At 41.7% G+C, this 15,490-nt stretch overlaps 2 protein-coding genes across 5 annotated transcripts in view; both read left to right on the forward strand.

Moving 5' to 3' along the window:
• for (cGMP-dependent protein kinase for) overlaps nt 1-15,490 on the forward strand; it is an 884,581-nt gene that overhangs the window by 440,713 nt on the left and 428,378 nt on the right. The window contains exon 1 of one of the 4 annotated variants that reach the window (XM_080277756.1): nt 9,847-9,970. The exons of the other annotated variants lie outside the window; for them this stretch is intronic. The gene's annotated coding sequence lies outside the window, so the exon portion shown is untranslated. Of the gene's footprint in view, nt 1-9,846; nt 9,971-15,490 lie in introns of those variants that run through there. 4 annotated transcript variants of the gene reach the window in all.
• Nucleotides 9,429-9,974, forward strand: LOC145406599 (uncharacterized). Its single transcript, XM_080277674.1, has one exon. It carries the CDS (start codon nt 9,429-9,431, stop codon nt 9,972-9,974), a length of 546 nt encoding a protein of 181 aa, XP_080133800.1.

A 15,490-nucleotide genomic window follows, 5' to 3' on the forward strand; every position in this document is an offset into this window, starting at 1 on the left:
ACTGTTGGGTAGACGTGTGGAAGGCAAGGCAGAGGCAATGAGATAGGGAGGCAGGCAGGCATTGAGGCAGATAGGCAGACAGGCAGAGAAGCATACAGGCAGAGAGGTAAACAGGCAGAGAAGCAGACAGACGTAGAAGGCAAGGCAGAGGCAGTGAGTTAAATAGACAGGGAAGCAGACTGGCAGAGAAGCAGACAGTCGCCTACAGGAGGAGAGGGATACGGAATGGCAGGTGATTGGAGGTACAGGACTATAGGTATACAGGTGCATAAGCAGAAAGGTGAGTGAGACACATAGGTGGGAACACACACGGAAGACCATGATACAGGAGAGAAGGCATATTGTAAAAGAAAAAGGTACGTATATGTATGAATGAATGAACGACTGAATGAATGCATGTGTGTATCGATTTATGTATGTATGAGGACAGGAACAGTAGTGGAAGGTAATCACTGGCAAGGATTTGGGCAGGAAGGGGATTGAGTAAGAAGGCAGACAGCAATGTAACTAGGCGGGCAGGAAAGTCAGTGAAAAGAGTAAGAAGAGTAAGTAGAATTAAACAAGCAGTCAGGCACAGGAAAACCATTAAAGAACAGAAGTAGGTAAGAAGCCATTGAAAGCATACAGGGTCAAGGCCAGAGAGAGAGAGAGAGAGAGAGAGAGAGACGTCGGCAGTTTATGGACGGCCGACAGGTGAATAGACAGTTTATTAATAGAAAAGGTGAGCTCAGTTGGGGGTCAGGATCTAGGTCATTAGTGTTACCATGTTTACTTCTGTGTGTGTGTGTGTGTGTGTGTGTGTGTGTGTGTGCTTGAATTTTTGTGGGGCGTTGTTAGTATGAGATTGCGATAATTGTGTGTGTGTGTGTGTGTGTGTGTGTGTGTGTGTGTGTGTGTGTGTGTGTGTGTCGGGGTGGAGAAAGTGTGGGGGCCTAAAAGGTCAGGTGGTGATACGTCCTACTACGTGAGCTTGACCATTTCTCTTCCCTCCCCCCCATTATTATTTCTGCCGTTATCTCTGCCATTATCGCTGTGACTACCATTATCGCTACGATTTTCATTGCCTTTATTTCTACCGTTATCTTTATCATTATCGCTAACATTTTCATTACCATTATCGCCACCATTATAATTATTTTACTTATTATTATTATTATTATTATTATTATTATTGTTATTATTATTATTATTTTCATTATTATTATTATTATTTTTATTATTATTATTTTTATTATTATTATTGTTATTATTATTATTATTATTATTATTATTATTATTTAGGGTTCAGTCTTATCAGTCATTTTATTTTTTTATACTATCCTTACTGCTTCCTGTCGATTTTAGTGGCCTTTGTAAATACCTGTCGTGTGAGGTTAATTAAGGCTGTGGTGTGTATTGTAGAGTTCGTTATACTTTCTCCTTGGCGATTTATTTTGCATAGTACACCTCAGTACCCTTTTGTATATTACACACTCAACTTATATCTATTAAAATGATGTAAATAGCATGAAAAGAGAACTTAAGCTGCAACATGCAAAATAAATCGCTAAGGAGGATGAGTTGCGGTGTTTCCCAAGTCACTGTACATACGCTTCTGTAATTATCTAATCTCTCTCCAAAGCTGAATGAAACGAAAAAAAAAAAAAAAAACACGTCATTGCAGTAAATTATATTCTTATCACCATAACTTGGCGCAGATTTTCGTCCTTTTGCAGCTGATTTCATCACATATTTCTGTAGCCGTGAAAGACAATACTAGGGCTTTGTATCATATCCATAGCACTTGTTCGTGATTAGTATTATCCTAGTAATCGATTGTTACAACTCATCATTCAGGAGGGGGAGGTGACAGTGTTAGGCCAGGTTAGAGTGGTGGCAGTCGTGGTGGTTTTGGTGGTAGTAGTAGTAGTAGTTGTAGTAGTAGTTAGTTGTAGTAGTAGTAGTAGTAGTAGTAGTTGCAACCCCAGGCGTATCTAAATGCGCACCCAGTGGACTGCAGACTAAAATTAACCAACCACAGGCCAACATCCTCTTTTGGAGGGACAGGGAGGGAACTGAGGGACGTTTGTATACCTAGGCAGAGGAGCTACCCTGCCATATCAGTGCCACCACTTGAAGGCGTCCCTCTCCGGGCTAAAGTTAAAAGGCTATAGTTGAAGCCCTTACCACTGCCCTGCTTGTGCAAATGATTGCCTCTTAAGTGGTATTTAATTAAACACGATCTTTAAATGTCAGGTTAATTGCTTTTCCGGTCAAGGTTCCTTTTGTGTGTGAAGTTATTGGTGTCGAACGGGAAGCTAGTGTGTGTGTGTGTGTGTGTGTGTGTGTGTGTGTGTAGGCTTGAGTTTGTGATTGGTAGTGATTGATTTCTATGTGTAGGTTTGAGTTTGTGATTGAGCATGGTTATTTTTGTGGTTAGGCTGGATTTTGTGATTGTGGTAATTATTGTTTGTATTAGTAGGGCTCATATCATTATTGTTGTAAGGGAAAGTGTTTGTATGATTTTGTTTTGTATGCATGAGTTTTTGATGGTCAGTATTTCACTTTCACTTCGATTTTATTTTGCTTATTAGCGAGAAAAAAAAAGTAAATTACCACCGGATTGAAGGGATACATGGCATTATAAGCTTGATTAGTTTTTTATGGATGGACAGTGTGAAGAGAGCGCTGGATGCGAGAGGGATGTCTGTTGAGCAAGGAAGAGTGGCTGTGCGTGACAGAAATAAATGGAGAGAAATTGTGAATGAATAAGTGATGACGCAGCCCTGAGGGGATATTCTCCCGCATTTGGTCTGATCAGCTAGTCAGGTCAGGTGCGGGTAAGGGGATGGGTGTATTATGATGTGGCAGGGGTAAACCAGTTCTGCTGTCGGGCCCTGCTGCGGATGTCACTGATTGCATTGTGCAGTTGACCCTTGTGCGGTGTGGTGCGGTGAGGATCTGTCCGTTCTCCCCTTTGGGGCTAAGATGCGAATAAATGTGTTTGAATGGATGAGTAAATGGAGAGTGAGTCGTCCTGTCTCGGCTACCTCCCTTTCCTTGGGGGAAGCAGCCTAGGTATATAGATAGATAGATAGATAGATAGCAGAGGATAATTAGCGTATATGTTTGCATTTCTTTATCTAAACATTAATTTATCTATTGAGTCTTTAACCCTGAGCTTCATTGATCGATAAATATGAGTCTCTTAATGGATGTGAGTTAATGATCCCGCTTTATGTTTGTCAGTTAAATATGTTTGATGAGGGATTAGTTTTTATAAGATGAATGAATGCTAGTATCATCCCTCTTTGGTACCCCGCTTGTGTTTGTGTCTCTCAGTAAGCCACGATGTTATGGCTGGCTCCACTTTGTCAGTATTGGTTCCGGTGTTTTGTCTCCTGTTGGTGGTGGAGAGGGGCGAGTAGGAATATTAGCCAGGAAAAGAAGTGACAGGTAAACGTGGTTGGATGTGAGGCCAACGTATGTCTCTGAGTGTATCCTGCTTATGCCTCCTGGCTTGTATGAGAGGACAGGCTCGGTCGACCCTTATATATCAAGCTAATTCACTGTATACTTATCGGCTGCGCCCCTGACCAGCATTCCATGGCAGGAGAAACTTTGCACGCAGGTTGGGTAATAATTAAGAAGGTGTCGATGGTGAGGGCGAAAAGAAGGCGAGATTATTGTGTGCTGGTTTTAGTTTGACGATCCCTACACCCTTTCGCCTTATAGGATGGCCAGGTGTAATTAGACTGGAGGGTCGATTTGACTGGTAACCAAGGAGACTCGTACCATATCATAGCTTAGGCCCATAGACTTTCCTGCACCCACGACCTATTCTAATTGTGAGTGGTCCAGTTCCGTCAGATGAAAACAGATGGACACAGTGCCATGCCAGGGCCTAGGCTGGTGGGGCTGGGGGTCCGACAAGAAAACTCGTCTGATTGATGCCTGGCAGAGTGGTGATGCAGGTCGTGTTTGGCTGAGTAGCGATGCAGGTCGTGTTTGGAGTGTTGCTAGGTTGATAGTTCCGGGACTTTCCCCTTCACACACACACACACACACACACACACACACACACACACACACACACACACACAACGTCAGTTAATAAGCACCAAGGGCACAGTCATGGTCGTCGGCAGAACCCGTAGACTCATCATCATCGTCATCATCATTATCATCATATTTACCTTTTTTTTTTTTCCACATAAAGATGGAGTGAGATAGAGTCTAGAAAACTTTATAAAGGGAAAACTATCAACAACATGTCAGGTGAAATGGGCCACACACTCATTCACTCACCATTCAGGCCCACGGAATCCTAGCTCTACCTCACCGATCAGAGCAATTGTGTTTTTTCCTGAACTTTAAAGACTCATGAAATCTCGTGTTGCAAGAGTAAATACAGAAAGATCACCAGTTGACGTCTATTGTCTGAAATGTCACGTGGCAGAAGTTCAACGCCTTAACTCTGAGGATTTGTTACATATATATTTTTTTTCAGTCAGTTTTTAGTTAGCTTCGGGGACTTTTTTTTTTTTTTTCGAGTTTTAGGCCTCATGTAGCCTAGTGTAATCCTGTCACTACTAAAGAGCTTTCGAAGTGGAGGAGTTAAATATAGCCTTTACTTGTCTTATCACTACTAAAATCCTTTCTAAGTGTACTACAATCGTCTTGGGGTGACTGGGACGAATATCAATACGTCACCGGATGGAGGAAGTTAATGAGGGAGAGGAAGTTTGAAGACTGTGAGTGCCTGAGGACGAGGAGTGCTTGGAGGGGAACTAGCGGAGGGGTAGGAAGGGGGAGAGGTGAGGGAGGGAGGGGGAGATGTGAGGAAAGAGGAGAGGGAGGGAAGAGGGGAGGGAGGAAAGAGGGAGGTGGAGGGGTACTTTCTACGCTGACCTAGCCCGAGACAACCTTGTGCGGGGCAGAGTGTTGTGGTCGTGAAGAGGGAGAAGGTGACTGACTCCGCCCTTTCTGGAGTCAGTTTGCCCTCAAGATCAGTGTCTGGGCTGAGAATAATTCCTAAGTCAGTCAATCTTGGTAATAATTAGTCCAAAACATGATAATTCGGTATGAGTGAGGCCAGATAAACTGTGACTGTGGCAAGGAAGCGTGTGACTCCGACCCTGCTTGTGTCAGTTTGCCTTATAGTTCAGTGTCTGGGTTGAGAATAAATCCAGACGTGGTGATAATTAATCCAGAATAATCCAAAATATGCTAATACAGTGATGTTTATTCTGAAGTGAATGAATTATACCCTTTAGTTCAGTGTCTGTGTTGATAATATGTCCAAAATGGGATAACTCGTGCTCATAATAAGTTTTAAATCTGATAATTCGTGGTTATAATTAAAGCAGAATAATCCAGAGCTTAATTCAGTGACGTGTGAGTGTAAGACGATGAACTCCTCCCTGCTTGTGATAATATACCCTCTAGTTTAGTGACTGTGGTGATAATGAATCCAAAGTGTGACAGTTTGGTGCCAATAACGAATCCAAAATACTGCAGTGGCGTCTGTGTCTTGGTAATTTGTGAGGCTGTTATTGCATGAAGGTGATTTACTACGTCTTGCTTGTGTTAATTTACCCTCAGTGACTCTGGTGATTGATAACCCCAAATAGTGAATAATTCGTGTCATTAAGGAATCCAAAGTCAAATTCGTGCTGCTAATTAATCCAAAATATTATAATCCAGTGACGTTTGTATATGGTGATTGACTCCACCCTTTCACGTGTTTGTGTATTGTCTTGGCTTACCCTCTTATCCAGGTGTCTCTCTTAACATTACCTGTCCAAAAGGTGATGATTTAGTTATTTCTGTACCTTAGTAACGAGGGAGACAAAGGACCCTATTTCCGTCGGTTAAGGAAGCACCCTAACACCTCCTCCTTGGCGATTTACTTTTGGGTATGGGTGGTTAAGATCCTTTTGCACGTTATTTATGCAGAGTATGGGGATATTGGAAGGATTTATGTAAGAAGATGACAGTAAGGTGTAATAAACAAAATACATCGCTTGGAAGGATTTCTGGAATGGACAAGAGTACAGTAAGGTTTAATAAATAAACTAAATCGCTTGAGAAAAGGTGTTAGGGAGCTTCATTAATCGAGGAGGGTCCGGGCTCAAGGGTATTGCATTGTTGTTGTTGAAAGTAAAGAACCCAGAAGACTTTGAATTTGGTGCTGTGATCATGCCTAGGAGGAGGTGACTAACTCTGCCCTGTTTGCTTTAGTTCCCCCTCTAGGTCACATCCTGTACTAAAAAGAAATCGAAAACGTGATAAGTCAATGATGTCTCTGTGGTCTGTGTGGTCTCTTGTCTGTGGTCTCTATGGTCTCTGTGGTCTCTGGTCTCTTGTAGCAACGTAATCCTCGCTTCTGTATCATCTGTATCTTTTTCTAATTGTAAGGGATAGAATAGGTAACATACAAAATTACTGTATCTTTACGTAGCAGATACGGGAATTAACCGGTAAGGAAGAGGTGTTACGGAGTCTCCTTAATCAACGAGAACGGACTTTGGGATGTATTCTAGGTGACACAAGAGCCTTCTCAGCATCTCTCACTTAGCGATTTATTGCATGTTACACCTTATTAAAATGTTATAATTAGCAAACTTTTTTTTTTTTTTTTTTTTTTTTTTCTACAAATAAAATTTTGATATTGACATAATTTGCTTCAGGAGCTTACAAGAGGACATCAAGGTGTGGTTTGGAGAATAAATCGGCAAGGGAAATGTCACGAAATCTCAAAAGCAACTTAGAATACGTCCCATAGTGTCAAAACAGGACGAGTGTGACCGGAAGTGTGTCAGGTGAGAGATGTGTACAGGTAGGATGTCCGGAAGTGTGTCAGGTGAGAGAGGTGTACAAGTAAAGTGTCCGGAAGTATCAGGTGAGAGAATTGTACAGGTAGGATGTGTAACTGCTAATTAGTGAGGGGGTTAAAGGTCAAATGGGGTCGAATACACAAAATAAACACTCCTGACCTTCAGCTGTGTATCGGGTGTAGATACGTCTGCCCATCTCACACAGGTGTACCAATCACCTCACAGGTAGATCAGAGAGAGAGAGAGAGAGAGAGAGGATGTATGGTAACAGTAGAGTTGTGAGTTCATTTGGGGTTGTATTTACTGTATAAACTCTCCTAAGCTTTTTTTTTTTTTTTTTATTATAGATTGCGTGTATATAAGTTTGTCGTCCCTCATGCAACGGCACCAAACACTTCGCACTTAAATAAGGGTGAGAGATAGTTAAGTGTGGTGGATAGGGTGAGAGTTGTGGGTGAGGACGTGGCGTAGATTGCTGGGGGTCAGACACAGACACACTAACAATTCACCGTCGTAACTCTGATATAAAGCCACAAACACACTTACGATAAATTTAGTCTTACGATCAATTTAGCCACGATCATTTTAGTCGTAACTTTTATTTAGATCCACAAACACACTTACGATAAATTTCCAGTCTTAACTCTGATTTGCTCTCCCAGGAAGGACGAGGAAAGGGGCGTACAGAAACTACTTATATTTCTTTCTCTTCCTGGAAAAGATATTCTGCGTTAGGGCATTGACGTGATTGTGTGTTTGTGTATCCGGGCCCAGATACAGAAGGTGTGCTCGTCGCGTTTTCTGGAGGAGTACAAAGAATACAAAGGAGTACAAAGGAAAGCGAACAGCAACGGACCCAGTGACCTGCTCGAGGTGTTAGAGAGAATAATGTGTAAGTAGAAGATAAGGATAGGAAGGCGAGAAGGAGGGTTGTGGTGTTGATGTGAATGTGATTGAAAGCGTCAAGGGACATACGCCTAGATGGTTTGGCCGTGTGGAGAGGATGGAGAATGAGAGACTGACTAGAAGAGAGTACTCGTATGTAAGTGACGTGGAGGAGGAGAAAGGTGAAGGTGGTCATCCCTTTCAGGATTAAGGCGTCTGGCAATGGATTTATTATTATTATTATTATTATTATTATTATTATTATTTATTTATTTATTTATTTTTGCTATTAATACCTTACAGTACATTTATGATAAAGTGTACCTGTATGTTATGGTGAAGTGTACATCGTGAAGCTTGCAGTATATGGTGAAGGGTTTATTATGGTGATCTGTGTAGTATATATTACTCGTGTTATGGTGAGGTGTAGTTCAGGTGCGTTAGTAGAACGAAGGATAACTGTTTTATGCGAGGCGTATTTGCGTAACCCCATTAGTCTGATGATCTATTGTTCATTGTTTCATAGTCTTTCCGGGCAGTTTTATTCAGAGACCTTTGCAACTGTAGAGGTTAATTTTATCTTATTACAACCTTTCACAACAAGAGGTGTCCCTAAGCTAAATGAAATGTCTGGAGGTAGCAGAAGTAAAATGCATTGTTAGACAGAAGAGGTTAAAGTATGGGTGTGTGAGATGAGTTAAATGTGGTGTTGGGTTAGTTTTGGTTGGGTTGGGTTGGGTTACGTTAGGATAGGATGGGTAGGTTCGTTGTAGGTTGGGTTGGGTTACGTTAGGATAGGATGGTTGGGTCCGTTTTAGGTTGGGTTTAGGTGGGTCAAATTGGGTTAGGTTAGGTTAGGTTAGATTGGGTTAGGTTAGGTTAGGTTAGGTTGATTAGAAGCGGGATGTGGAGGGAAGACTGTCACGTATACTGCTACCACAGCCACACAGGCGCCACCAGTCATGATAACGCTGCTCAAACCCATTCCTTTACCTGCTACCCGGGCCAGGGAGGAGCACTGGTAATAATAGCGTAGTTATTATCAGAGTTATTGTCAGTTAGTATCATTGGTGAGGTGTGAGGAAGAAACACTGACACAGAGGTAATGTCAGAGTTAATATTAAAGTTAATATCGAGGGTGAAAGAGAGCATTGGCACTATAATACTGTGGAGGTTACCATCAGCGTTAGTACTGGTGGTGAAAGAGGGAAGTGTTTGTAGTGGAGTGTTGTGTTTCATCGGTATGCTAAGTAGTGTGGTGTATCTTACAGTTAAAGTCTGATCACGTACAATATCGTGATTGATAAACTAAACTGTGGGAACCGGTGTATTATCCTTTGCCAAACAATCCTGGGTAGTATCCACCCTGCTGACTGTCAGAGGGAGGAAGGGACACAGGTGCTGACCCCCTGTTCAGTGTTAGCATGCACTTGCCACCCTTTTGCAAGAGACGTCATCAAGGTCCTGCTGGACGGAGCGGTGACGTGGGCATCGGTAGCACTGCGAGGCACTGCTGTAATCCGGCAGCACATTGACAGCTGACTCAGTGTGGCACTTGCTCCCGCGGTGACGGTGCCCTTGCTGTCCAGTGCTCCGGTGTAATCGCTCCAGCCGTGAGAGTGCCTCAGTGACTCCCCTGTTTTGGGGCGCCGCAGCGCAGCAGCTCTGGCTTGGTCGCCTGCCTTTGCTGTACCTGGTTGGCGGCCGCCATGGTGTGACAGTAGTATGTTAAGGGGGATTTTTAAGAAGCCGTGTGGCAACGGTGGGGGCGGAGGTGGAAAAGAACCGCCCTTGACCGTCAGTAAATCTGGCAAGGGTCATGCCTCCCTGCGAGACACCCAGGCCCGCCTGGCCACGGCCCTGGAGGCCATCACGGCGAAGGACAACTACATCACACAGCTGGAGGCGAAGCTGCACGAGAAGGACACCACCATCGCTGACCTCACCACGCAGCTGGACAAACTGCGGTCGGTGCTGCCGCCTCCCACCAGCCACACGCGCTTCTCCCTGCGGTCACTGAAGCACCGCAACAGCAGCAGCAACAACAACAACGAGCACCACAATCGCAACAGCCTGCAGAACGAGCGGCTGTGTCCTTCCTCCTCCTTCGGCCCAGCACCCCACCCCAACTTCCTAGGCGGTGGTGTGAACGAAACTGCAGAGTCTCGGGTGAAACGGACGGCCATCTCTGCCGAGCCCGCCGCCCAGGATCTGTCAGACGTGTATGATCCAGATTACGCCCCGCCTGTCGTTCCAAAATCCCAGAAGTAAGTGTGTCAGTCTCAAAAATGTCCCCCAAATCACACAGTTGTACCAAATTATCAAGTAAATATCCCTCAAACTTAGGAGTGTACCAACATTTCAGAAGTGCACCAAGGCCTCAAAAGTAAGTGTCCTCAGAATCTCACAAATGTCCAAAAGTTTCAGGAGTAAGTGTTTCAGGATCTCAGAAATCAATGTCCCCAAATCTCAAGAAGTGTCACAGATTCATAAGTGTCCAGAAAATCCCACCAATAAATATACCAGAATCTGAAAAGTAAATGTCCTCAAATCTCAAAAATGTGTGTCCCAAAATCTTAAAAAAAAAAAAAAAAAAAAAAAAAAAGTCCTACAGCTCTTAGTATCTCAAAATTCCAAGTGTCTAAAAAATCTCAAAGAAGGATTTTAAGTGTCCCCGAATCTTAAGGTTCAGAAATAAGTGTCCCAGAATCTCGAAAATAAGTGTCCAAAAATGCCAAAAGTAAGACATTTAGAGTTAATAAATCAGAAGACAAAAACTTCCATGGTAAACAATTTTTTTTTTTTCCAGTTTGAGTTGGATTATATTCAGTCGTAGAAACTAAGTGCAGTAGTAGTAGTAGCAGCAGTAGTAGTAGTGTAATAGTAGTAGTAGTAATAGTAGTAGTAGTAGTAGCTGTTGTTGTTGCCCCTGGTTCATCTAAGTGTGAACCCAGTGGACTGCAGGCTGAAATTTCCCCTATCCTGCTGCAGCCCAGCATCCTCCCTTCAGGGGATAGGGAGGGAGATGGGGAAGTTTATATAACCGGACAGCTCCACCGCCCGGTCGTATCGGTGCCACCACGTGAAGGCGTCCCTCTCCAACCCCACACTTTGCAGTCAGAGGATTTAATTAAGTGGCCTAGGTGTATTTATAGAGGCTGATATTTATAATGGGTAGTATTTATAAAGGCTCTTATTAACATCATAGTGTTGATCCAGTGGCGTATGGTCGTACTTAGTAAGATTCTTTGCAGATTTCCTCGATAAACATGGCTCCATAACAGTTACCCAGTATCTCAGGTCGTTTTATTATTATTATTTTTATTATTTATTATTATTATTTTTATTATTATTTTAGGATCATGTCAGTTCTTCACTCTGGTTTAATTATGAAGGATTTGTTTGTTCTGGGGATGAAGGTGCGACTATTATAAACGAGCATCCCACTGTACACAGAATCTTAGCTTAGGAAAGTTTATGAATGTGGCCCTGGTCTGTGCCTCTCCAGTGTTATCTCTTATATTGCCCCCAGTTTGCCTATAATCTCATCATTCTCCTTTCCCTATAATTCACCTCATTGCCCTTTCCTGCCCCCCTATTCCCTGCACTTTCCTATTCCTAAGTTTTGTCTTACCCTTTTCTGTCTTATCTCTTGCCCCGTTCCTACCCTTCCCCATCCGTGCCCTTCCCCAGCCCTTGTGTCTTTCCTTGCCCTTCCCTCTTGCTTATAGCCTTCCTTGCCCTTCCCTATTCCTCGTTTCCTTTCTTGCCCTTAACTCCATCTCATTTCCATGCCAGTTCCTTGGTATTCTGGGCAAGATCACCTGCCTCTATCAGTGTCAATATTTACAGGTCCCGGCATTGCCCAGGTGCTTGACAAACGAGAGGGAGGATACACACACACACACACACACACACACACACACACACACACACACACACACACACACACACACACAACCAGTAAAATTTTATCTAGTGATATATTCGCCATCCCCAGACGATTTCATGCAGTGAACGAACCCTTGTAACAGAGGGGCAGCGAAGGCCATCCATAACCCATCCATTTTGAAAAGCCACCTTAGTCTGAGGGGAAAAAATCGTCTGGAGATATCAAGAAGAAAATAAAAATTGTTTCCTGATCGGTGGGGTTAACTTACTTTTCATCGTCGTGTTTCGTATATTTTTTTTTTCCTAAGTGTAAAAAAACAGCGTATTTTCCAAGCACGCCTTTCCTCACACACCGACACTTCCAAAACAAACACTGCCTTCAAAACAGCCGCCTCACGCAGCTCACTTCCAGCATTTCTCTCTTTTTATTTATTTTTTCCTTTTTTTTCGAGTTGTTGTTTCTCTCGCTACCGAAATAGGAAGGTGTGGGTGGTTGCGTCTGGTTTATGTTTCGTTCTGAGCAAAATATTCCATCTCTTCATAGCCTGGTTATGTGTTTAAATTTAGCAGTGGTACAAATGAGTATACCATTGCGGTTTACTTTCATATGGGTTTATTTTGGTGTTGCTGTATACCTCTGAATGGGTTTATGTTCCGGGAGTGGTTGGGGTTTACTGCTCACATAATGCTGCTTAGGGGAGAGCGACTGGTGTACCCTGGCGTTAAATATAAGGATGTAGTAGCCTTGACCTCTGACCCCTACAGGTGAGACGGTAAGGTATTGGGCAGTACCTTTTGATCTTATCTTTCTCCTCCATTTCGTCTGTTATCTCTCCCGCTTCTTCTTTCATTATCACATAGGTCCCTCTTCCTCTTCCATGTTTCTTTTCTCCCTTCAATGTCCTCCTCACGCTCTTCACTTTCCTCCATTTCCTCCCTTTTTGATGCCATTCATGCATTTCTAGACGTTAATATTTCGGTATATATATTTTAATCATAATAACTACCATAATTATAGGTGGTTTATTTTCATCTGAGAAGGATCTTTAACCCCCCTTCAGCTCAGTCTTATGAACAGATGTAGTCAGATTGGAGGATAGATCTGACTAGTAACCAAGGAGACTCGTACCTCATAACTGAAGCCATCAAATCCACGCAACCACAGTTTAATATTCAGGCTGTGAGAAGTGCCCAGTTCTCTCAGGTGAAAACGAACGAGAATAGACTCTTGGTGTAGCGGGTCCTCAGCTGGCAAAAAAAAAAAAAAAAAAAAAAAAAGAATGAAAGAAAGAAAGAAAAGAAAAGAAAAAAGAAAAAATTGTGATGCTGGAAATTCAGTACTGGAAGCGAAAGTCAAAAAATTACACCGCCTGGAATTGTAGGTGTTATTGTTATAAATATTCTTTCGACGCTGCATGGAACAGTAGTTATTATCGTTATCAGTATTCCTTACCCAGCCCAACACCCCTCTGGGAAAAAAAAAAAAAAAAAAAAACGAGTCATGGAGGGTGAACTCGAGGAAAGGAAAAAATTAACCTCGTCAGTGCGGTGGTCTGTTATTATTGTTATTATTATTATTATTATTATTATTATTATTATTATTTTTCTTGCTGCCACCGGACAATTTTCTCTCAACTTGGGATTTCTGGCAATCAAGGGGTTAAATAAGGCTATATCTAATCCCTTCAGTTCGAAAAGTCTTCTTCTTAAAGTAAATGAAATAATCTTGAAGTAGGTAGAATGAAATAAGAAACACTTTACCTGAAAAAAAGTTAGAAGGAGAATGATACACAGCTCTGGACAGCATTTGTTGTTATTTGATGTGTTACTGCTATTTGTTATGATTATTTTATTTGTTATTGCTGTTTTATTGCTATTTGTTATTGTTATTTGTATTTGTTATTTATTGGTATTTGTTATTGTTCATTGTTACTTCTTATTTTTAACAGTCCGGTAAGTCCATTGTATATGCCAGCAAAGTGTAAAAAAATATACGGTACCACGGTTTTATCTATCTATCTATCTATCTATATCTGTCTATCTATCTATCTATCTATCTATCTATATATATATTTGCAATAGGTATTATACATTGGAGGAAAATTTACAGATCAGCTTTATAGGTGCTCATTGGAACTTTCAGTAAACAACTTTCTCTTTATGTGGATTGTAGTGTATGTGGATATATGTGGATTTAAACTTTTTCGTTACAATTGAAGTTTTTTTTAATTACTTCTTTCAGACGATTTTATTCAGGTTTGGGAAGACTTTTTCAGACAGGTAGGGGTAGATATACAGGTAGCTTTGTACAGGTAGCTTTAATGAACCCCTTAACACCTTCACTAGCAGACATCCTTCTCAAGTTGAGAGAAAGAAAATGATGTGTTGTTAGTAAGAAAAAAAGAATGGAAGACGCCATCGGTTTAAAGGGATTAATAGAAAATGAAAACTGTAAAAAAAAAAAGAAAAAGAAAAAGAATAGGGGTCACTAAAAAAAAACGAAATAAAAAGTAAAAATAAAGGGGGTGACGACAAATAGGGGTTACTGGAAAATAAAAGTGAAATTAATAAAAACACCATAAAAGGAACGTAAAAATAGGGCATCAAATAATAATACAAAAAAATAGAAGAGAATAAAAAAGAACTAAAAAACAAAAACTCGCTTCTGTTCTTTACCCAGTCACAAAAAATAAAATACAAATAAAGATAAAGATAGAAATAAAAACAGTACCCCCACCCCTTGCGTCATGGTGGGTGAAGAAATCCAAGAGGGGTAAACTTTAACACGTGTCACGCCGGGTCGCTCCGTCGTGTCGCAACTCTCACTTCACCTCACTCGGAGCCTGTGTTTACCTTTGCTTACGGGGTTGTATTCATTGGGGATTGCGTTAACACCTCTTCCTTAGCGATCTGTTCTGCACACGACTCCTCAGTATCCTCTTGTGTGTTATTGGGGTACACTGTGTCGATGTTAAGGTGGTATAAATAACACTTAAAAATTGTATAATATATTGTAATAAAGAAAGAAGGAAAGAAAAATAAATAAATATCGTATAATGTTTTTGATATCCACGAGATCATTCGACTGAGAACGCGTTAGGTTATATATATTTTTTTTTATGTGTCCGATTTTGGGCATAGATTACATATATACTCCTTTACCTAATACCCGAGAGCCCTCCAAAGTGCCACACCGCTTCACATATCACGATTTTGGCGCTGATGCCCACCGTCCATATTGATTCAGCGGAAACTGGTGTAAGGATACTAGCAGGGGGTGTTTTGATGACATGTCATTGGGTCGTCTGGAAAATCAGTAATGTCTGTTTTAACGAAATGCAAATAGTTTATGCAAATTACGTACGAGCATAAGGAAAGTTGTACGCTGCGTTTACCATCACAGACATCAGCAGACTAAAGCGGGGTATTCTTGGTACAACCTTATGTAAACCAGGATTAACAAACAGCTGTGGTTAAGGTGAAAAGGATCAGGTGGATGAAATGACTGTCCATAGAAGTAGTAAACGTACGAGACACAGCTTATTCTCCATCGAACCTCTCCTTTTCAGCAGAGCAAGTATGGTTTGTTAATCCTGCTTTTAAGAACAGGATTAACAGCTGGCGATGGTTAAATTAAAGAGGATTAGAAGGATGAAATGACCGTCAATAGGAATACTAAATGTACGAGACACAAAGCTTCTCCATCGACCCTCATATAAGCCGTCTGTCCAGGTCTCTTGAAATGAAAGGATCTTGAATTTGGCGCTCTGTTATTTTGTTACTGTGTTTCTTGGAGGGAACAATTTTGTGGGCTTCAGGCCTTTGGTTCCTTCTTCCGTGCTTAAAAAAAAAAAAAAAAAAAATGGAGTCTTACTTCCACCTCTCCGATGAGGATT

Source organism: Coenobita brevimanus, chromosome 71, assembly GCF_032717465.1.
Source record: "Coenobita brevimanus isolate Jiangsu-jjx chromosome 71, ASM3271746v2, whole genome shotgun sequence".
NCBI lineage: Eukaryota > Metazoa > Arthropoda > Malacostraca > Decapoda > Coenobitidae > Coenobita > Coenobita brevimanus.

Coding starts and splice junctions, on each gene's coding strand:
- LOC145406599 (XM_080277674.1), top strand. CDS start 9,429: ATGTTAAGGGGGATTTTTAAGAAGCCGTGTGGCAACGGTGGGGGCGGA.